The 20,588-nt window shown below is 51.6% G+C and overlaps 8 protein-coding genes across 8 annotated transcripts; 3 read left to right on the plus strand and 5 right to left on the minus strand.

Annotated features, from left to right (window-relative positions):
- Positions 1-52: 52 nt before the first annotated feature.
- On the minus strand, positions 53-1,268 carry N7515_009459 (WD-repeat containing protein SWD2; the record flags this gene model as incomplete). The annotated part of the gene is made up of 3 exons (XM_056670203.1): positions 53-831; positions 882-1,107; positions 1,164-1,268. 3 exons carry the CDS (start codon positions 1,266-1,268, stop codon positions 53-55), a joined length of 1,110 nt encoding a protein of 369 aa, XP_056518002.1.
- Positions 1,269-1,782: 514 nt separating this feature from the next.
- N7515_009460 (putative mitochondrial oxaloacetate transporter (Oac)) lies at positions 1,783-3,016 on the plus strand (the record flags this gene model as incomplete). Its single annotated transcript, XM_056670204.1, has 6 exons — positions 1,783-1,799; positions 1,864-1,938; positions 2,001-2,130; positions 2,192-2,663; positions 2,717-2,862; positions 2,924-3,016. 6 exons carry the CDS (start codon positions 1,783-1,785, stop codon positions 3,014-3,016), a joined length of 933 nt encoding a protein of 310 aa, XP_056518003.1.
- Positions 3,017-4,600: 1,584 nt separating this feature from the next.
- On the plus strand, positions 4,601-6,002 carry N7515_009461 (ribonucleotide-diphosphate reductase subunit RNR2; the record flags this gene model as incomplete). The annotated part of the gene is made up of 4 exons (XM_056670205.1): positions 4,601-4,630; positions 4,709-4,930; positions 5,009-5,342; positions 5,398-6,002. 4 exons carry the CDS (start codon positions 4,601-4,603, stop codon positions 6,000-6,002), a joined length of 1,191 nt encoding a protein of 396 aa, XP_056518004.1.
- Positions 6,003-6,453: 451 nt separating this feature from the next.
- Positions 6,454-7,055, minus strand: N7515_009462 (SRP9/SRP21 family protein; the record flags this gene model as incomplete). Its single annotated transcript, XM_056670206.1, has 2 exons — positions 6,454-6,852; positions 6,984-7,055. 2 exons carry the CDS (start codon positions 7,053-7,055, stop codon positions 6,454-6,456), a joined length of 471 nt encoding a protein of 156 aa, XP_056518005.1.
- Positions 7,056-7,723: 668 nt separating this feature from the next.
- N7515_009463 (WD40 repeat domain-containing protein) lies at positions 7,724-11,014 on the minus strand (the record flags this gene model as incomplete). Its single annotated transcript, XM_056670207.1, has 6 exons — positions 7,724-9,385; positions 9,434-9,469; positions 9,523-10,081; positions 10,283-10,440; positions 10,605-10,765; positions 10,930-11,014. The coding sequence occupies 6 exons, from the start codon at positions 11,012-11,014 to the stop codon at positions 7,724-7,726; spliced, it is 2,661 nt and encodes an 886-aa protein (XP_056518006.1).
- Positions 11,015-11,325: 311 nt separating this feature from the next.
- Positions 11,326-11,973, minus strand: N7515_009464 (2-oxo-4-hydroxy-4-carboxy-5-ureidoimidazoline decarboxylase; the record flags this gene model as incomplete). Its single annotated transcript, XM_056670208.1, has 3 exons — positions 11,326-11,379; positions 11,430-11,529; positions 11,576-11,973. 3 exons carry the CDS (start codon positions 11,971-11,973, stop codon positions 11,326-11,328), a joined length of 552 nt encoding a protein of 183 aa, XP_056518007.1.
- Positions 11,974-12,741: 768 nt separating this feature from the next.
- On the plus strand, positions 12,742-16,346 carry N7515_009465 (uncharacterized protein; the record flags this gene model as incomplete). The annotated part of the gene is made up of 4 exons (XM_056670209.1): positions 12,742-12,815; positions 12,905-13,092; positions 13,140-16,250; positions 16,312-16,346. The coding sequence occupies 4 exons, from the start codon at positions 12,742-12,744 to the stop codon at positions 16,344-16,346; spliced, it is 3,408 nt and encodes a 1,135-aa protein (XP_056518008.1).
- A 1,158-nt stretch (positions 16,347-17,504) lies between these two features.
- On the minus strand, positions 17,505-19,560 carry N7515_009466 (uncharacterized protein; the record flags this gene model as incomplete). The annotated part of the gene is made up of 4 exons (XM_056670210.1): positions 17,505-18,740; positions 18,799-18,957; positions 19,016-19,249; positions 19,330-19,560. 4 exons carry the CDS (start codon positions 19,558-19,560, stop codon positions 17,505-17,507), a joined length of 1,860 nt encoding a protein of 619 aa, XP_056518009.1.
- Between the last annotated feature and the right edge of the window lie 1,028 nt (positions 19,561-20,588).

Consider the following 20,588-nt stretch of genomic DNA (forward strand, 5'->3'; position numbering starts at 1 on the left):
TGGGATGGGGTTTGGCTGAGACTGTAAGATCATTCGAAATCTGAGACTGGATCTACTTCTCGGACGATTTGCCATGGTCGTCGGGTACATAGAAAATGATTTCCTTGTCAGCGGTGGCAATCATGTTGTAACGCGGGTTGTATTCCACCATGGCGGTGCGGCTCGGAGATGACAGCCGGGCTGAGGGCTGCAGGTTGATGTCTCCGCCGCCGATCTGCCCCAGATCCCACACAAGCATGCCATGCTGGTCACCATTGCCACCGAAAACATATCGACCATCAGGGGAGAAGCATGCATCGCCTTGTCCGAGAGGCTTGCCAGTCGTGGATATAGGCGCAGCACGACCAGATGCTCCACTCTTGCCGGCTAGGAAAGCCTTGACTGTACCATCAAAGGCATCTAGAACATAGTGACCATGGTAGTCTGTTCCCAGCATCAGATATTTTCCATCATTGGAGAACTCCAACCGAGTCCATGCCCGGCCACGCGTCGAGGGTGTGCATCTCTCCTCGTATGGAGCAAGGTCGAAGGTAGAGAAAGGCATTTTATCGAAGTTGCGGAAATCGTAGAGAAGGACTGAGGATGTGGATTGGGAAGCAATGGCAATGACGGCGCCCGAAGGATCGAATGCAGCGAGATATGGCGTCGCAAGATTCAGTTTTCCTTGCGGATTCCTTGAATTCAGGTCCCAGAGCGTCACAGTATCATCCTTGGAGCAAGACATAAAGGCATCGCTGGCGGGTGAAAGCGCTAGACAGGTTACTTGGTCGTTACTTCCAGTGAAATACCGAATGTATCCCTCATTGTGGAGGTCCAGTAGCCGCAAATTATCTGTAAACGGTGAGCGAGGGATTCAAGCACCCCGGTTCCAAAGCACATACTATCAATCTTGGTACTCGCGTGAAGGACTTGACGGGAGTGGTGGGTGAATCTCGCCAGATGAACACCATATTTCTTGCTTGCCACTGATTTGTTGTATTTCCCCTCCTTCACGTCGTAGACGTGCATGCTATCATCGTTGCCGGCGCCGATCAGGAAGTCGCCCTGGTCGTCAAAGTCCAAAGAAGTCACATATTTGGATGGGTCCTTTTTGCAAGGGTGAAACCCCTATAGAAAAGCTTTGTCAGATCTCGCTGTCTCGCCAATTTTGTGCTTGAGCTCACCTTAGATGGCCGGAAGGTGTCAACAATATCTGTGATTTTCTGCGATTTGAGAGGAGCTTGAGCAGCGGGCGGAGCTTGCTGAGGTGTGGATTGGTCCTCGGTCATGATGAATTGTCAGTTTAGGAAATGCAGGAGCGATCAGAGTACTGAAATAATTCAAAAAGTGCGAGCAGCACTTTATCAAGCAGGGAGAATGTGAGAAACAGCTAGGGCGTCCAAACAACAAGCTCCGAGATGAAGCTCCGGGGCTTTTTTGCGCTAGCCGGGGTCTGAGGTCACCGCCTTGGCTGACATAAATATTCCGGGGCCGACGCCGGAGGTCTTGGTTGAATTGGCGAATCAGCGTTTAACCGAGCCGATTCGCCGCATGTAAAGCTTTGAGTCCCCGGCTTATCTCTGGGCGTTTTTCAGACTTCTTCAAAATCTGGCCTAGGTGATTACATTGCGCATTTACCGACAATTTAGTTGCGACCAGGCTGTATAGTCTCATCAATTCGCAAACCTCCTGCGGAACCTCCGCTTCTGGCCGCGCTTGTGTCGTCCTGCGGGTCCGATCATCCTCCGCTAACCGACAATCTTGAACAAAGTCATCTTCGACACATATTGCACATAGACCAGCATGGCTACCACTGGAGGGTATGTGAGATATGTGCGACCAGGATGTATAGAGCATGCGCTAACAGCAATTGTGGTTGAACAGCGCGTTCATTGCTGGTGGCATTGCAGCATGCGGTGCGGTCACTGTCACTCACAGTTTCGAGACCGTCAAGATTCGGTTCGTGTTGCCCATGTCATATCCGATGAGCTATGGTCCTAACATCTATGCCCGGTCCGAAGGCTTCAGTTGCAGGGTGAATTGCAGACCAAGACCGAGGCAGTAAAGAAATACAAGGGCGTGTTCCACGGCGTCAAGGTCATTCTTCAGAATGAAGGACCTCGGGGTCTATTCCGGGGTATCGGATCTGCTGTATGTCATGCCTCCTTTGTTCGACCCCTCGAACACCTGGGCTAACCACACATGTGTTCAGTATATCTACCAGGTCCTGCTCAACGGCTGCCGTCTGGGCTTCTACGAACCTATCCGCGCGAGCGTCACAACTGCCATCTACGATGATCCTAAAGTCCAGTCACTGGGTGCCAATGTCTTCGCAGGAGCTGCTTCAGGTGTAATTGGAGCTGCAGCGGGATCTCCCTTCTTCCTTGTCAAGACTCGCCTTCAGTCTAGCTCACCGTTCCTTCCTGTCGGCACTCAGCACAACTATAAGAACTCATGGGATGGTCTCTCTAAGATCTACAAGGGAGAGGGTATCCGGGGTATCTATCGCGGTGTCGATGCAGCTATGATCCGTACCAGTTTCGGCAGCTCCGTGCAACTCCCCACATACTTCTTCGCCAAGCGCCGTCTGACCCGTCACCTTGACATGAAGGAGGGTCCCGCTTTGCATCTGGCCAGTAGCGCAGCTTCTGGTTTCGTTGTGTGCTGCTTCATGCATCCCCCTGGTATGTCCCTTTGAAGATGGCACTTTCTCTTCTTCGCTGACTTTGCTTTCTAGACACGATCATGGCCCGCATGTACAATCAGACTGGCAACCTGTACGGCGGTGTCTTCGACTGTCTATTCAAGACGATCCGCACCGAGGGTCCCCTCGCCATTTACAAGGGCTTCTTCGCTCACCTAGCCCGCATCTTGCCCCACACCGTGAGTGATATCTCTGGAGTCGATCGTTGCTTTGTCATTCACCAGCTAACTCCACATCTAGATCTTGACTTTGAGTCTGGCTGAGCAGACTAATAAGCTGATGCGCCGGGTCGAGGATCGTATTCTCCCTGATTCTTTCCGCGAAGGAATCTAAGCCTCATGTGATTTATATTCAGAGATCTTGCCGCGAGATCCATTACCGTTGTCTGCATTGGTCTGGCTGGGGTTCCATTTCGGGATGTGCTATGTCGCATGGCTGTTTTTGACTCGATATCGAACTGGCGTTTTATAGAGTACCCTCGTGTATTGAAATGGAAAGTCTGTACATAATATTGCTCACACAGCACGAGGAATATATTTGTGTGAATTGTTTACCTGTCCTAATACTACCTAGTCGGGTCCCCCGTAGGGCGCGAAACGCGAGAACGCGCTAACACGTGGCGATGCAAGGCACCTCCCTACGATTCCCACTAGTCCATTGAATAGACCACAAGTATGTGGGGGTTGCCAGTGCACCCAAACCTTAAACCGAGCCTGAAAGGCACTTGCAAGGGATCATTCGCCACATTTCAAGGCCCTGGGTAGCCTAGGTCAATATACAGATGACCGTACTACTACTAGTCCTTTGCGAGAGGCGTTTCATGCAATTGAGCACATAAGATGGGGACAGGCAAGACCCCTCGCTTTATGTAGGAAGTACGACTCTACAACATACATACTGTGTACGGGGCACGGCGCAACCCGGTTATTGATCGACGTCTCTTTGTTGCCGGGGTCTCCTCCGAGAAACTTCTGGATGCGGTAAAGGGCGCCATCTCCTGGGTGCCAGCTCCTCCATTCCTGGTACTTGACAGGGCTGCCACATGTCAGGGCGTTGCTATGTATGTATTTGCAACTTCATGCCAACTTATTGAATGCTATCACCGTGGGATCGAAGTTCCAAGAGGAATAATGAGCAGGACTGGCTGTGTACGGAGTACGGATATCCGGATTGATTGGACCAAGCTGGAACGCGTGTGGAGAGCCGAGCTGAAGTCCCTTACGCCATCGAACAAGGATGAGTGATAAATTGGCGAATGAGACGTTCTGCTGCCTGGATCTAGGCCAAGGAAAAATCCAATAAATCCGTAAAGCCGGTTTGTTTTTCAGTCGCGTCGCGTGTTTTGGTGGGCTTTCTGGCTTATCTGATCATGATCAAATCACCAATAGTGGAGATTGAGGGAAAAAAAATGGAGACGCGTGGTCGTGCTTATGTCTGATGCGTGATGTGTGTAGGTCGCTACAGGTATTTACTGCGTATGATTCCGATGTAGGCATAACTAGTTCAGTATCAAGGTCGAATTCCGTCCATTGATCAATGATCGTAGAATAAATAGATTGAGATAAGATCGGAATGCCCTCATCTCCTCAGTATGCACAAGAATGGAGTACGTATGGAGCTGGAATGGTCTCAGACAATCTTCGGATGTTGCTGGGAACCAAGTGGCATGACCCAAAAAGGTAAGAAGCGGACCCTTGGAACGACGCGCCTTTACCTAAGCTCTGCGCGCGGTCACGTGCGACGTGACTTAGCACGTCGCGCTAAAGAGAAATCGGGCAGTACTTAATCGAGTTTCTTTTCCCTCGTCTCAACTCTGAATCTCTCATCCCACTTTCCAAGCTTCTACCTCATTCTTAATTGCTGTTTTTGCGTTCACGATTCGTTTTGTGATCATATTATACACATAGACTCGCCCCAATGGCTGCTCAACTCACTCCCTCAAAGCAGGTTCGTGATGTCACGCTTCTTGCCTCGCGCCTGACGCGTCGTGAACCTCGATTTGACTAACACAACTCCCCTTCTTAGGCTGCTTCCTCCCTCGAGAACCTCAAGATGAGTGACTCACCCGCCAAGAAGCTCGACTTCCAGTCGGTTGGCAAGGAGAACGCGTCTCTCAAGCCCGTCGACGCCACCGAGAAGACCGCGGAGCCTAAGCGTGCTCTTACTCCCAAGGAGCTGGAGGCTACTGAGCCCCTCCTCCAGGAGAACCCCCACCGCTTCGTCATGTTCCCCATCAAGTACCACGAGGTAAGTCACGTCTTCGACGCGTCGGACGCGTAAAGTGGACATCTTCAAATCGATGCTAATCATCTTCGTCTGGAACAGATCTGGCAAATGTACAAGAAGGCCGAGGCTTCCTTCTGGACCGCTGAGGAGATTGATCTCTCCAAGGATCTCCACGATTGGCACAACCGTCTCAACGATGATGAGCGCTACTTCATCTCCCACGTCCTTGCCTTCTTCGCTGCCTCCGATGGTATCGTCAACGAGAACCTTGTCGAGCGTTTCAGTGGAGAGGTCCAGATCCCCGAGGCTCGTTGCTTCTACGGCTTCCAGATTATGATGGAGAACATCCACTCCGAGACCTACTCTCTGCTCATCGATACCTACATCAAGGAGCCCAAGCAGCGTACATACCTCTTCGACGCTATTGATACCAGTATGTGCCTCTTATCTTCTGACTACGCGAGTTCAGTTGGCTAACATGACCCTAGTTCCCTGCATTGCTAAGAAGGCCGAATGGGCCATCCGCTGGATCAACGACCGCGAGTCAACCTTTGCCTCGCGTCTGGTCGCCTTCGCCGCCGTTGAGGGCATCTTCTTCTCTGGCTCGTTCGCCTCCATCTTCTGGCTGAAGAAGCGTGGTCTGATGCCCGGTCTCACCTTCTCCAACGAGCTCATCTCTCGTGACGAGGGTCTCCACACTGATTTCGCCTGTCTGCTGTTCTCCCACATGAACCACCGTCCCGACGCCAAGCTTGTTGAGGCCATCATCATTGAGGCTGTCGACATTGAGAAGGAGTTCCTGACTGACGCTCTCCCCTGCGGTCTGCTCGGCATGAACGCCACTCTGATGTGCCAGTACATTGAGTTCGTCGCTGACCGTCTGCTCGTGGCTCTCGGCAACAAGAAGTACTACAACGCCACCAATCCCTTCGACTTCATGGAGTCCATCTCCCTGGCTGGAAAGACCAACTTCTTCGAGAAGCGCGTCGGTGACTACCAAAAGGCTGGTGTCATGGCCAGCACCAAGCAGGAGGTCAACGCCGAGGGCGAGAAGGTCCCCAGCAGTGGCCTCAACTTCGATGAGGATTTCTAGACGTCCTTCTCTGTCCCCTCTTGTGTTGTTCTATACCCTCTCCCCTTTCACGTGATCTTACGCCGTTATTCTGTTACCTTTATTGATTGATGCTTTGTTCCGAGGCGCGCATGGGAATGGCGTTTGCTTGCTTTTTTATTTTCTGGTCTGTCCTGGACTCTATGTCTGGATGGATGGTGGGCTTTGTATCTATCTAGGTCTTGTATTACTTACTCAATGTCTCTGTCTCTGTGTAAATGTGCCTGTATTTCACCAACGCTTCTAATACACGTACTTCTACTCTGAATGTCTACAGAACACATGATTAATATCTGTAACTTTGCATTGTAGTAACCAGCCTCAATGAGACCAATTTTGTATCCAATATCTCAGAATTGCATCTATTCATCTTCGGATGAATCCTAGAAAAGCCAACGACAACAGCACCCCCCTTAATACACAGTAAACCAGATTACCTCTTCCCCTTCCCACCCTTCTTCTTCTTCCCTTGTCCCTGCTGCTGCCCCTGCCCTTTCCCACCAACCTCCTCAGTCCCAGCCGCAGGAGCAGTCACCGGAGCATCAACCATCTCCACATCACCAGTCCCACTCGACAACCCCAACCCCGCAACGTCCGCACCAGCAGCCAGCTTGCCCAGGCTCGTAATCAGCCGACTAACTTCCTGTGCCTTATTCGTGCGGTAGTGCAGACAGATCCCCGTGGTAGGATTGAATGTTTTCAATGTGAGGGACGCGATTGGCACGGTTGGGGTTGATGCATCGCCGGCTTTGGGGTTCTTTTGGGATTTCTGGATGCGTTTTTGGTTGGCGGGGCGTGTGCTTGGGAAGTTGTATTTTGTTACGATTCGGGTCTGGGTTGGTTAGTTTCATTATTCCTTTTTGGGGGGGGTTAGGGTTGGGCTGGAGGGAGGTGTTGCTGTCTGCTGTGGGGGTGGATGGAGTTGGAAATCTCATGGAGGAATGAGGGTTGGGGTTGTCTTACCGTGTCTGGGTAGGCTTGTAATAACTGCGCGGATTGTTCCAGGTAGGCCTGGGAAGTGGGGAGGTAGGGCATTTTGAGTTGGTTGCAATGAGTTCGAGACTTGGTGGAGGTGAGGTTGGTGGGATGCGGAGGGTCGGTCGTTGATGGTTTGGTTTGCGTGTTGCGGGATGAGTCGCGATTGAATTGTGTGAGTGAGATTGAACTGTGAATTGTCCTTGGGAGTTCACTGCTCGAGGGAGGAATTGGTGAAGTTGGTGACGGGGAGAGATGTGGAGTTGGTTATCAGTGTGCTGGCGGCTTTTTCCATGTCTTGGCATCAATTTGCTTTGCTCGGGCACCTCCAGATTTGGGATCATTGCTTGATTCTTTTGTGTATTTACTAGGTAGCTGGGTATTTTCTATTCTTGACGAAAAGTGGCTTGGGTTTATGCGATCTCTAGCCTCGTCTGTAAATGTGTGATCGTTCCACGTAGGTAGTTCATCTGATATTCCCCTTGCATTCGATACTATACACACCCTGCTCAGATCCCAGGGTCCAAATGAAAACGATTTTGTACATATAAAGACAAAATATCCACAATGCAATAAGCAGAACATATAGTCGATGGAAACAGCCCAGCCCTCCAATATACACAGGGAACAAAAACGCCAACCAAAATCGTATACCAGAACATGATAGATCGTAGATCGTAGATCGTAACAGCATCCACAAAGAAATAAGAAAAAGAAATCAAGAGAAGTCAAGAAACAGGTCGATGACACTGCGAACAGATCAGCTTCTGCTTCCCGTCCCGACCCTTGACACTGCGGAAGCTCGTCCCGCGACAATTATCACACTTCAATACATCGTCCTCGGTATCACCAACGGAGGAGTAATCGCTACTCAGGATACTACCCGAGACACTTATCTTGCGCTCGCGCGAAGTATTGGTAGTCGGACGGAGCAAGTCATTCGAGTTCCGAGAGTGCATGGCCAAGGCGTCGTGCGTGATCTTATTCCAGTACGCGTAGCTGTGGTCGCCCTGTAGCCAGAGGGGATTATTATCTACCTCGCCGTTGGCTAGCAGATCTGCGGATGATGCAGCGACTCCCGGGCGTGGTTGGTTGGCAGGAACGTTGCCATTTCCGTGTGCTCCGGTGCGGGTGGTGTCGAGGCGGGAGCGGCGCGGGGATGGCGGTGGGGATGTAAAGGCGGAGAGGGATTCTTGGGGGCCCAGGCTTGAGGGTCGGGATACGGACAGTTTGAAGCTTGCTTGGCGGTGTTGGGGGGATGGACTGCGGGTTCGGAGTCCGGAGCGGGAGCCATCGGTGCTGGAGCGGTGGTGGCGGACGACAGAGTTGCGCCAGGAGATTATGCGCTCGGATGGTGTTTTGTGGGAGGATTCTTTGCCGAGGGAGGCGACGCTGCGACGGGCGGAGTTTGAGCGTCGGAGGATGCGGCGTGAGATGGTGTTGGCGTCCCAGTTCTCGGACCGGCGTTTTTGATATGCGCAATCCTGTCGGAGCACTTTGACCTTGCCGGAGTAATCAGCAATGACAATTATGTCTCCGCCTGGATGCTCGGACCGTGCGAGGTATGTGGGCGATTCGTGTGCCATTTTTCTGATTATGGAGTGGCGAGGTGCTGATACAGAGCGCTTGTGTAGCTCTCCATTCTCCTTTCCTGCGCTTGCATTTTTCAGTGAGCGAGTATTCTCTGGACCGACGAGAGCCACTGGAGGCGGGTTGCAGATGTCGAATATCGGGTCCTCTGACAGCGCCAGAATTCGTTTCGTTTGGGTTGGGGCTGTGATTGCAGCTGTCACCATGGCGGATTGCGTCTCGAATACCTCCACAGCCCGTTTTTCAGAATCTCCATTCAACGGTCCAATTGGCCACACGTAAGCCCTGCGGTCCTCACTTCCACAGATTATGTGCTTGCCATCATGGGTAAAGGTCGCTCTGATCTGGCTACACGTGTTCTCATTGCCGCGGAACTTGGCCTCCAAGGTCCGGCCGTGGAAGTCGTACAACCTGATGCGCGAGTCGTTGCTCGTAACCAGTAGCTTGATATCGCCCTCGGCTTCATCCTGAGAGTCATGCTTGCGCATCACCATCGTATCAATTCCCGTGATCTTGCTACCCTTGGCGTTGCGCCCACGGGCTGATCGCACATGAATCTGCGACGATACTTTCAAGCCCTCTGTGTCATAAATGTTAAGCATACCATTCAAACACCCGGCAATGGAGTATTTCCCATCTGGAGTAAATGCTACTGCCGTGATCATGTCGGGTACAGCAGTCACAAAAGCCACGCTCTTGTCTGGGATGCTCCAGAGTCGCAGTTTTGTGTCGAGAGAACCAGCAAGGAAAAACCGGTCGTCACGGGGGTGGAATTGGATTGAGGTCACAAAATCACTGTGCTGGAAGCAACACAGGCATTCCGGTCGAGAGACATGCCATAGTCGTACCGTTTTGTCCATAGACGAGGACAGAAGGAAGTTATTCTGGCTCGCAAATTAGCATGTCTCCCACCCATTCGAATATTTAGGATACGTACTTTACTCCAACTCAGGTCCAATATACTACCCGTGTGCCCCTCATATACCTGTACAGGCTTAGTTTGAAACACAGGGGCATTTAACCTGGGAGGCTCCTGCGCGTCGACGGGCGTGGGCTCTGCATCTCCGTTGCTTTCCTCACGTTCCTCCGGCGTGGAGATGACCGCCCATACTCGAACCTTGCGATCTTGGCCGGCCACTGCGAGATATTTACCATCCTTAGAAAACATGAGTGCCCAAACGGCCTTTCCGGTATTCTCGCCATTGTTCGTCAAAGCGGAGGACCCGGATATCCGTCTATCTGCGGCTTTCGGCGACGGACCGCTGCCCTCCAGTTCTTGGGCCAAGAATACGCGATCAAACGTCTTGACCTTTTTGTAATGAGCCCGCACCTTTAAGTACTTGGATGGAGCAGGATGCCGAGGTATGAATCCAATTGGATGGGAAGCGTCGACGGACATGCGGCTCGCCTCTGGTTCCGAGAGATCATCTTCCGCTTCAGAGACTTGATCCTTTCTCTTGCCTCCAATGATTCGGCTGAAGAATGAGACGACTTTTCTGTAGGGAACAAGAAGTAAACACAGGTCAGCCACTGGTCATATATGTCGTCGCCGTAAAACTCCCGGTGATGGGATCTTCTAAATTGGACTATGCGGGGAGGCGCAAAGAGAAGCCCAGCACGGAAGTGCCCGGCGACACAAACTTTCGGCGTAACTGATGATTCCAAGATAGGCGGGAAGTTTCGGTCTAATAACTCACTTCTTCTCCTTGGGGCCCTTCGTAGACGTGGAATCCCCCAGTGGTTGACTTTGTTCTGACTGGCCGTACTCGGAGCCCACAGCCTCTGCTTCGTAAGACGCCCTCCCAAGTAATTTGAGAGGAATTGATTTTTGGGTATTGGTCCGTTGGATAATGTGCTACAAACGATGGAGCACAGTCTTCCTGTCAGCCCGGCTCTTGCTCCACAACTCTGCATCCCCGTATCTGCATCTCCGCGAGTCGCCAAACACATGACCGGATCAGCCGCAAAGTATGCGCCAATACGTTGATGCGGTATTCCCTCCTGCAGTTCGGTGCTTACCTGCGACAATGGATCTATAGCACTTGACTCGGTCTTGGCCTCGAGGGGACTATTCCAGGTGGATTCTCGCACCGGGCCACCAATGACCGGTGAGCGATTGGGTTTCCGGGCATCTTGCAGACTTTGGGTTGAGCCCGATGGGATCTCTGATGTGGCCGAGCCTGATAGTTGCGTCAGCCTCAGCCTCTTCTTGGTATGCGATTTATTGTTTTTATTTGCTTTTTGCACGTGCAATAGGCGGGGTAGTTCAGTCGCAGCCAGTGGCGCATGAAGAAAGCCTCAAGCCAGGCCGAATTGAATTCCAAATGCCGTGACTCCAACTTACCGGCGGGGTATGTCGAGGCTCTGAGGGGGTTGGCGATCGCGGGGGTCGTCGCGACTGGTGAGAGGTTGTCGCTTCCCTCCGCCATGGGTTCAGTTGTTCAAGCGCATGGGGGGTAGAAGAGTAAAGTGAAGTATATTCGTATATACAAGTAGTTAAGATGGAAATATTAAGAAAAATTAAAGAAAAAAAGGGAAAAAAGGAAGCGGCAACGATCGGATAAGCGTGGATGACATCAAAATTGGGGCGACGGTGGGGACTTGGACCCTTCCAGACGGTTTACTTCTTAGGCATGATCTTTGCTTATTTTGCCTATTTATATTGTCTTATCTCGATATCATGATCGTATTCCATAGGTTCGTCTATTAGAGCTATGTACGGAGTATTTTCTACTTCATTTCAAATGTGAGACTGAAGCTTCCTCGCTCGGTCCTTTGCAATATCACACATCCCCTACTCAAGTTAACATCCAAAGCTCAAAGGTCTAGATACGAACATCTTACCTGAATGGTCTCTTCGATCTCTTTCTCCCCATCTCCCCGATCAATACGTTGGCGCATTTCGACCATGATCAGATCGCGACTGCGACCATTGACAAATGTGCTATTCAAGTCAGCCCTAAACATCGAAGATCATCAGTTGAACTTACACAAACCGTAACCCCGGGAATTTCTCCTCGTATTCAGCATTCAATGCTCGTAACTTCTCCGCCTGTTCCTCTGCGCCTTGATTCAATTGGGCTTGTTCCTTCTTACTCAGCTCACTTAAATGTTCTGGGTTGGCTGGGGCCCGACCCAGTCGGGGATGCGATCCCAAAATGCCGAAGAGCACGTCTCGGTCGATCGGGGAATTCGGCGCCGATAGTGCAGACATACGACCCCCTACAGCCTCAATGAGAGCTGTATAGGAGGAAAAAGGCTGGTTGGCCAGCACGGGGATCATCAGTTTGTGGAGCTCCGGAGAGGGCTCGAAAAGTGTATCGAGTACTTTAAGCTGCTCCTCCTGGGGTAGGGATGGGATCGTCGATGGTGGGGGAAGGTTGGCCATGGTGTAGTTCAAGGACTATGTGATTCAGGTGTATACGATATTGTCAAGGGATTGAAGACAGACTCGGACTCTTTTAACTGAAGAAGGTTATCCCCACCTTCGGGGAGTTCCGAGATGTTTGGCGGGCCGGAGAGCGGCGGAGTTGGGAATGCTGCGTTTATTTGAGGTTATTTAGATGTAGACAAGTAATTATCTTGATGCTGACTCTTTTAACTACTTAATTATCTCCAATTGACTATTTTCAACTGACTACGTAGTCATTCAATTGACTATTTCTCCCTACAAGGCAATCGATACCGTCATACCCCCATGATTAATCTCGCATTCCATGTGGACAATGTATGACTGTTGTGTTACAATATGTACTTCTCAACATACCAGACATCATCACAGTAGCAATGCCTATATAAAGAAGCACTCGATCCCGAGTCGTGTTTCATCTCTCTTAAATTGGGATTGCCCAGTTGGCCGCACTAACACAAGGTGGAGCTGGCCCGAACGAATAGCATCACACGTGCCCCTGAGAATAGAAGACGAAGAAGCAGTTCGAAGAGTGTTCATCACAAGAACCCACCTTTCATGAAACAACACATTTTTTGGCTTGATTGGGTACATCGCGATCTGGAGATCCGACCCCAAGTCATCCTTTGAAGTAGTTTAGTGCCCGCTTTCGAGGGGCACCACACTTCTCCTTTCTCGACTCTCCATCTTTCCCCTCCTCCATACCTTCGGCTTTACGCCTCTTCTGCTCTCCATGCGGCTCACGCCATGTCTTTGAACGGGCTCGATAGTGCACCCGTCCTTGAAGCCTATCAAAGTGCCTTGGCCGACGCGGGCGGGTGGTAAGTAGATCACACCGATCATCCCCCTTTCGCAGTTCAGCAACCGTGCGACCCTTCTAGAAGACGCTAATACCCCTTGGATCTTGCAGGTTCCTACTGCACTATGTTGCAAGAGATGAAGTTGCCCTTCATGAACGAGGCACTGGCGGGGTGCCCGAGATCCGAAATGTCATCGACAGCTACGAGGAATGCTCGCCGCTGTATGGTTTCCTCCAATACCGACGCAGAAAAGTGATCATCCGGTATATGCCCGAGGGTTTATCTCGACTGGTGATAGGTATGCTAGCAACACACCTTGTCGCAACTTGATCTAATCCATCCTAGCTCGAAGTAACGTCCAATTCCACTCCGTCACCGAGAAGTTCACTCCAAACGACACTGTACTCGCTTTATCCAAAGCCTCCGACCTCACCGAAAGCGCCTTGTCCTCGGCATGCCTCCTTCATACCGCTTCGACCTCAATCACCTCATCTTCGAGCTCCCTCCGTCGCCGACGACTGATGGAAATCACGGAGGATGCGGAGGAAAATGGCACGAAGGATGAGGCTGCGAAGCCGATCCCGCCTCCTCGGTCAGAGGCCAGACCAAGTTCAAGGAGCAGCAATTCCGAAGCTACTGTAGTGCCGCCTATTGAGATCCCCGTCGACCTACCTCCGACATCGCCAGGAAGTATCACAGCGTCAGTCGATATAAGGCCTCCCCCGTCACGAGCGAGCTCCAGAGCCACAACAACTCGCGAAAGTCCCATCGAACCACAATCGGCAACAATGTCGCCCAAATCCATGGACTCAGATCGCCCCAGCAGCAAATACCGAAACATCTTGGATGAATTCCCTCGTCCCTCGGACGAGGCTCGGATGTCTACCCAGTCCGCTCGTCCCTCACTCCGGGAACTGGAACGGGCCGCGGGAATTACGCCTAAGGTCAAGCTGGGGCCCCGACCATCAGTGGATAGCAGTGGAAGGCCCCGTACAGCAGGCAGTTCACGAATTACTGAGCAGCGACCCGTTGCGACCCTGCCTACGAATATGCGCTCTTCCTCCCTACGAAGGTCCACCGCCGACGTGCCCCGCCCTCGATCTCAAGGGAGCACTTTCGCAGCTAAGCCCACTAGTCGTGTCCCACCAGTTCCACCTTTGCTCGTCCCGCCCCCGTCCATTCCTATTTCGAGGCCTCAACTTTCCCCTGGCGCCAAATCCCTTGGTGCGCTGTCAACCTCGTCGGGATTAACCCCGGAGAAAGAACGTTTGATGAAAGCTCTGCAACAGAGAAAAAAGAACATGGCCAAGCGTGCTGAGGAAACGAAAAAGAAGCAGCTCTCCGACGAGGAGGAGATCAGGACGCAGGAACAGATTGCCAGGCACCAGGATGAGAATAAGGAGAATCTTATCCAAATTCACTATCCGGAGCCTGAAGAGCCACCGTTCAAGCCTGTGGTAATTCAACAGGACAAACGTGAAGTCCCTTCGGAGATTTTACCCGTTCTTCCCGAGCCTGCCCCTGAGTCTGTTCTAGAACCCGCCCCTGAGGCTGTCGAGGCGGTTGCTGAGCCTGCTGTGACGCCCGAATCAGAGCAGCCTGTGAAGCATGTTGGAGCTCAAGCAGAACAGATCGCCGATGATATCGTTGGGAATACGGAAAACGAGCCATCTTCGTCTCCCTCGTCCCCAATTGCCGATAGTACTGTCTCAATCAATGGTGCTGTCCAACAGGATGCCCAGACGGAAGCTCCGCAGTCGACCCCTGAAGATGGACCGTCCACGGAGCATGAGGATCCTAGTCTCGCCCCACCTTCATTTAGTGTCGACATCCCACTCGACGACAAGTCCTCGGGAGACCCACAGCAAGTTTCAGGGGACGTTCCAGAAACAAATTCCGAAGTTGAGCCACTTTCACAGCCAACTGAGGAGCCTATCTCTCCAGAGGTTCCTGAGTCGATTCCCCTTCCTGCCACCCCCGCTATCACCCCTCCAGACAGCGCCGGCACCCAGACCCCGACCGCCCCTGTCTCCGACGCCCTCGATCCCAATCCGGCTGACGAGCAGAGCCTTCACCCGATCCCCGAGAAAACCGAATATCAGAGCCTGGATCAGAGGCGCAAGGTGCACTTGGACCCCATTCAAGTGCCTACCCCAGAGTACTCGGATGACGACAATCTGCTTTCCGACGATGCGTTCATGGAGGAATTAACCTCGGCGACTGTCCAGGAGGCCAGACCGATATCCGTGAAATCCCCCAACGCCCGCGATCACGGCTGGAGGAGCTCCCGTGCCGTTTCGAGTCCTTACTCTATGCGATCCCCTTCGCCCATGCAAGCTCTCGCAGTGGGCCGGTCGGTGTCTGGCTCCTACTCCGAGAGCGGACCTTCTACGCCGGTACTCATGGCCAAGAAGATCAACGTCTCCTCCGGCATTCACAGCCGCATCAAGGCCCTCGAGAAATTCTCGAGTCGAGAAGGCACCCCCGTGGGCGCCAGCCCGGCCCTGAATGCGCCGTCGACCGCCTCGTCTTTCGAGAACCTCCGCAAGCGCGCATCTATCTCGCTGCCTCGTGGACATCATGACCCCTCTTCGCCGGACGCCGCTCAAACCACCGAGGATTACCATGCGCCGAGTTCAAATCGGCACGACCGTCGGGTGTCTGTGGATACTCGTCATTCCAACTCTGTTTCTGTGACGGCCCGTATCGTGCGCGATGCAGATGTTTCCCCCGGCTCTTCAGGAGTTGAGCCTTCGGAATCCGACGTTCTCAATCTCCAGGCCAGTCCTTTGACCGTGGAACATGAGACGATCGAGGAGCCGTCCTCCCAAGTGTCTGCTACTGGACGTGCCACTCGTCCCCAGGACCGCAGCACATCAATATCATCTAATGGATCTAGCCGCCCGGCGTCGTCTCGCCCTGGAAGCCGCCCCGCTCCCCCATCGCGCTCTAGGACTGATGAGACCATTCAATCCGTTTCTTCAACATCTGAAGAGAAGAAATCCTCTCGTGCTTCACGGCTCATGCGCCGCATGTCTTCACTCACATCCACATCTCGCCGCAGCATCATCGGGGCCCTTAGCTCCCCAGTCAAGGAAGAGGAGTATGCTCCCACGTTCACCAAGGGCTCTGGAAAGGCCCTAGGGTCTTCTAGTTCGCAAATAGCCGAGCCCATTGACATCGGTGAGGTGAATGTCCAGTTCCCGGAAACCCTTCTCTGGAAGCGCCGAGTCATGCGCATCGATGAACAGGGATACGTTGTGCTCGCACCTGGCACCACCGATGCCACCGCGCGAAACATGACAAAGCGCTACCATCTCACTGAGTTCCGGACTCCCTGTCTCCCGGAGGAAGACATGCAGGAATTGCCCAACAGCATTCTGCTTGACTTCTTGGACGGGAATACGCTCCAATGTGCCTGTGAATCGCGCCAGGGACAAGCGTCTACACTCCAGAGTGCGTATCTCCCGTATACATGTCTTCAGAATTAGATGGACAAATAGCTAACGATTACCAGCTCTCCTCAAAGCGCACAGCGCCTACCAACAATAAACCCCAAGAGAACAGGAACCGCCACGCCAACAGGCTTCCCTTCCATCATTCCCTAATATCTTTCCTTTTCGTCCCAACTCACCTTGCAGAACCCTGCTCTCCTTGCTCGGCGGGATCACAACCCTCCACCAACCTCCTTCAACATCTATTTCCTATTTCAATCTTCGTCCTCTTGATCCCACTTCCTGTACCTGTATCTCTTATCTCTCTTGCGTACGTGGTGTGATATTTGTGGCATGTTCTTGGTATACCCCTCCTGAGTCAAAAGAACTTCTCCTCTTCTCCTTCTTTCTATTCTCCCCTTTTTCTTCTTCTTTATCCCCCTTTCCCCTAAATACCAAAAGGGTTCTTCGCTAAGTGTACAGACAGACAGTACTTCGCTGCCCTTCTTCTGCTGTCCGTTTCTTGCTGACTTGTTGTTCTTGCATACACACTTCGTTTGTTCGAGTGTTGGTGTTCTACTCAATCCACTTGCTTCTTCTCTACTCTTTTCTTCTTCCTGTAGGCTTCTGGTTTTCAGGTGTAGTCGGTGCATGCTATTCCCACATCTTTTATCCCGTAAAGCTGTTGTGACATGATATCACATACTTTGGGGCCTTGGTGCTCAGGCTTCCTATCAGGTAGCTAACTACTGGAACAGACATCCTGCCTTCTGTAGTTAATCAACTCTTTCTCTCTCCCACTTCTCCCAAGAAAAGCGTCGTCTCGCCTTGGAAGCCGATTGGACGCTTGTTGATCTACTACATAGACAAGGTAGGTACAAGTGAAAAGTCCAACCCGAACAGAATCATCAGTAATGCATAGACGGCGTTCAGATTCTGCTATGCCACATGCCCGGCAATTATGTTGTACGTGTTCATTCAAGCCACCGGCTGTGCGTATGTGCGTATCTACTAAATCCATCCTGTAGAACGCCCATCCCATCCTTGTCCTTTGGACACCCAACACCCAACGCCTCTATTTCCGCCCGTAATGAAGAAATCTTGAATGAAATGGAATATCTGGGTATTTGTGTCTGCGGGAAAGGAATCCCACAGTCATGGCTGCGAAGTGTGAAGTCCATGGATGCGAAAATCCTCACGGTATCAACCGTGTTCCCGACGCAGACGTCATGGCACATATAAAAACTTATATTTAAAGAGAAAGGATCAGATCAGATCAACCGAAGCCGTTCATTAGGTCCTCAAGTTCCTCGTCTTCATCGTCCTCCTCGTCTTCGTCGTCCTGTCTTTCTAATTCCCCAGCTGTCGATGTAGACACCTGTCCGTTTCCAGCGCCATTTGTCTGGCTTGTGGTATAGAATTCAGGGAAAGCAGCGCGCATTTGCAGGATATGCGCGTCGATAACGTATTGCATGAGGTTGTTAACGGGTAAAGAAGCGTGCATACGTTTCTCTGACTCCATCAGTTCGACTTTCATTTGAGTTTCCCAGTCGTGTTCACCGGCGTGGTCACCGATGAGCTTCTTGCGCTCTTTTCTGTCGGTCGAGGTGATTATCTTGTCGCATCCGGGCATGCGACATGTCCACGTATCTGATAGATCAGAGATGTCGACTGGTGATGCTTCCATCTTCACCTGCGGTGGTGCATCGGGTGTTGAATCTCGCTCTGGAGTTAGGGGCTTGTGGTTTGTTGGAGAGATACAGACAGATACAGAGGGAGACTGAAGTCTTTCTTTAATGGTGTCTCTGAAGAGGCTCTTCATGAGCGAGGGGCCGGCACTGCTCGAGGAGGCTGATACGAGTGAGCGAGTGCGCGGTCTTGAGGCTGAGAATGGATCTCTGATGAGCTCGTGGCCGCGCGTTTTGCTGGGTGTCTCGATCTCGTCGATCTCATCGGTATCTTCTTGGTCGTCTTCTGGGCTGGATTGGACGATTTGTTGGTTTGTGGAGGTATTGCGGTTTCGTTTGCCGGTGATTTTGATGGAGAATGTGGCGGCCTTTGGGCGCAGTACGGACTTCTGTGTCCGGCCGTAGCGTTCGTCGTCGCTGGAATCCTCCTGCACATCCAGGGGCGTGAGAAGTGCAGGTGGTAGAGGGTGGGCGATTGTGGAGGAACAGGTGAGGTCCCGATGAATGACATAGCGAGACCATCGGAAGTCCCCTGCATCCATCAATTTTAGCACATCGTCTGCCCTGACGCAAATGATCTGTTGGGCATCCTCCAGGCTGAGAGAATACCGCTCCGCAAAGCGTTCTCTTAGGAGGTCGATGTTTAGACGACGCTTTGCCAAATGGCCCTCGTCTCGGAGATCTTTGAGAAGTCGGTAGATAGCATCGGTTTGTGACTTTGAGATCGTGGAGGGGTTGTGCCGGGGAGTCGACACTTCTGGTTCCTCTGGGGTTTCATCTTCCTCAGAAGGTGACAGCTCTTCCATCAGTCGGTTATAGTCATCCTGGAGTTATATCAGTATTTTCATGCGCGCATTTAAGTGAGGGTACGTCTTGACTTACATTGAATTGGCGACGAAGATGGGTGAATACATTTGTCTTCTTCCAGTCGACATCTGCATCACCTTGAATCATGCAACGAAGTAAGAAAGGAGCATGGAGCGCAAATACTTCCGCTGACTGCTCTCGGGTCTCACATGAGCCGTATGTGTGGTAAATGTACTATAAAGTAAACAAGTATGAGACCTCCATGCGCTTCACTTGATATAGAAAGACTCACCTGTTCGCAGAGACTGCGAAATGAAGGATTGACCTGTTTCTTTCCTTGCTGGTGTCTATCAACCAAGAAATATAGCATGTCGATCGCCTGGACCATGCGATTGTATGTCGGCGTGAAACCCTTGGCGGGCGAAATAATGTCGTACCAACCAGCCTTACCGGCAACCCATATCTCAATACTCTTATCCTCAGTTTGACCGTAGGCATAGTGCGTAACATCATCGATAATGATGCGCTTCGGGGGTTATCGGGTTGTAGCGCTGGTGAATACAATAGCCGGTCAGCAAGCTGCTTTGATAGACGCGCACTGATTACGCGCTTGTAACTGGACCAATACACACCTAAATGTTCCTGTTCCTTGCGAAGCGGCTCTAAGCAGCCGATCACCTGTACTGGGTTTTGTTCGGTGGCGTCGAGTAGGTTCGCATATAGCATCTTCCCAGGCTTCAGCACCTTCACATCGGTGAGCCCAAACTCCCACCAATCGTTCTCATCGGTGAGAGAGGGATCGATGGGAGCTAGGACGGTTTCTTCGCGGGATGTCATGGTGGAATTGGCATGATGGGCACCCAGAGTTGTTTGAGGAGCTTCGGTAAGAGTTGGTTTAAAGTAACTGAGGAGACCAGAAAGGGAAGACGGTGGTTTGGAGTGGAATCTTGAAGTTGTCGACAGTGAAGGTCATCGATCACTGGTAAATTACCAATACACAATTTACCCGTGATTTATTACGTCCCATTAATTGGTATCACGTGCCTGAGCACATAAGACCGATTAAGTTTACAGCGGTCCACTGGTACACGGGCCCGATTCCAATCAAACTTCGATCTAAACTGCCACGAGCGAGGTTAAGATGACCTTCTGAAGACTCCGCTGCCCTTGTCTCTTGTCTGGATTCAATAACAGCTACAGCCGCTGAACTTCTGAAGCGTAGTCCCTACACAAACTAAGGCAAGAAAAACGATGAAACTCAGAGCGTCGGCATGGTGAGGTATGGGCAAGTGAACATGTCCGCAGCTTCTGGCTACAACCTCATACCCGACCAATAGCCTGAACCGCCTAAGGCTTATAGCGGGAGGTAACCCCGTATTCACCTCTCATCTCTGAATGGGAATAAAAACTATAACTAGTACCTAGTTTCATCTTCCAGACCTTGGGACATTCTTACCGTAGTCCCTCACATGGTTAGATTAGTCGTACCTTTCCAATCTCATAAAGCAGAAAGTGAAGCGGGAAGCCCACCTACCTATCAGGCCAGGATGAATCCATTCATGAGATCCTGGGATACATGATGACAGGCAAAGTATTGCCAGATTCCTGGAGTTCCCGGAGTTCCCGCAGTTTCGGTAGGTGGTCTGAGCTGGAGGGTGATTGGAAGGGGCTGCCCTGGGTGTTCAATGAGCCCATTCCAGGACATAGGTATATATCCTTTGGTTCCTTGATGCGGAGATCGAGTGAACTAAGATTGCTTTTGATCTGAATTAAGTCACCAGGACTGAGTCGAGATGTACTCGGAAGCTGAGTATGACCAGCAAGATGATCATGTTGTTATTTGATTGATTCTCCGTGTTTGGTTG

The sequence above is a fragment of the Penicillium bovifimosum genome, assembly GCF_028826915.1.
Source record: "Penicillium bovifimosum strain IBT 22155 chromosome Unknown utg000007l_segment0_segment0, whole genome shotgun sequence".
In the NCBI taxonomy this organism is placed as follows: domain Eukaryota; kingdom Fungi; phylum Ascomycota; class Eurotiomycetes; order Eurotiales; family Aspergillaceae; genus Penicillium; species Penicillium bovifimosum.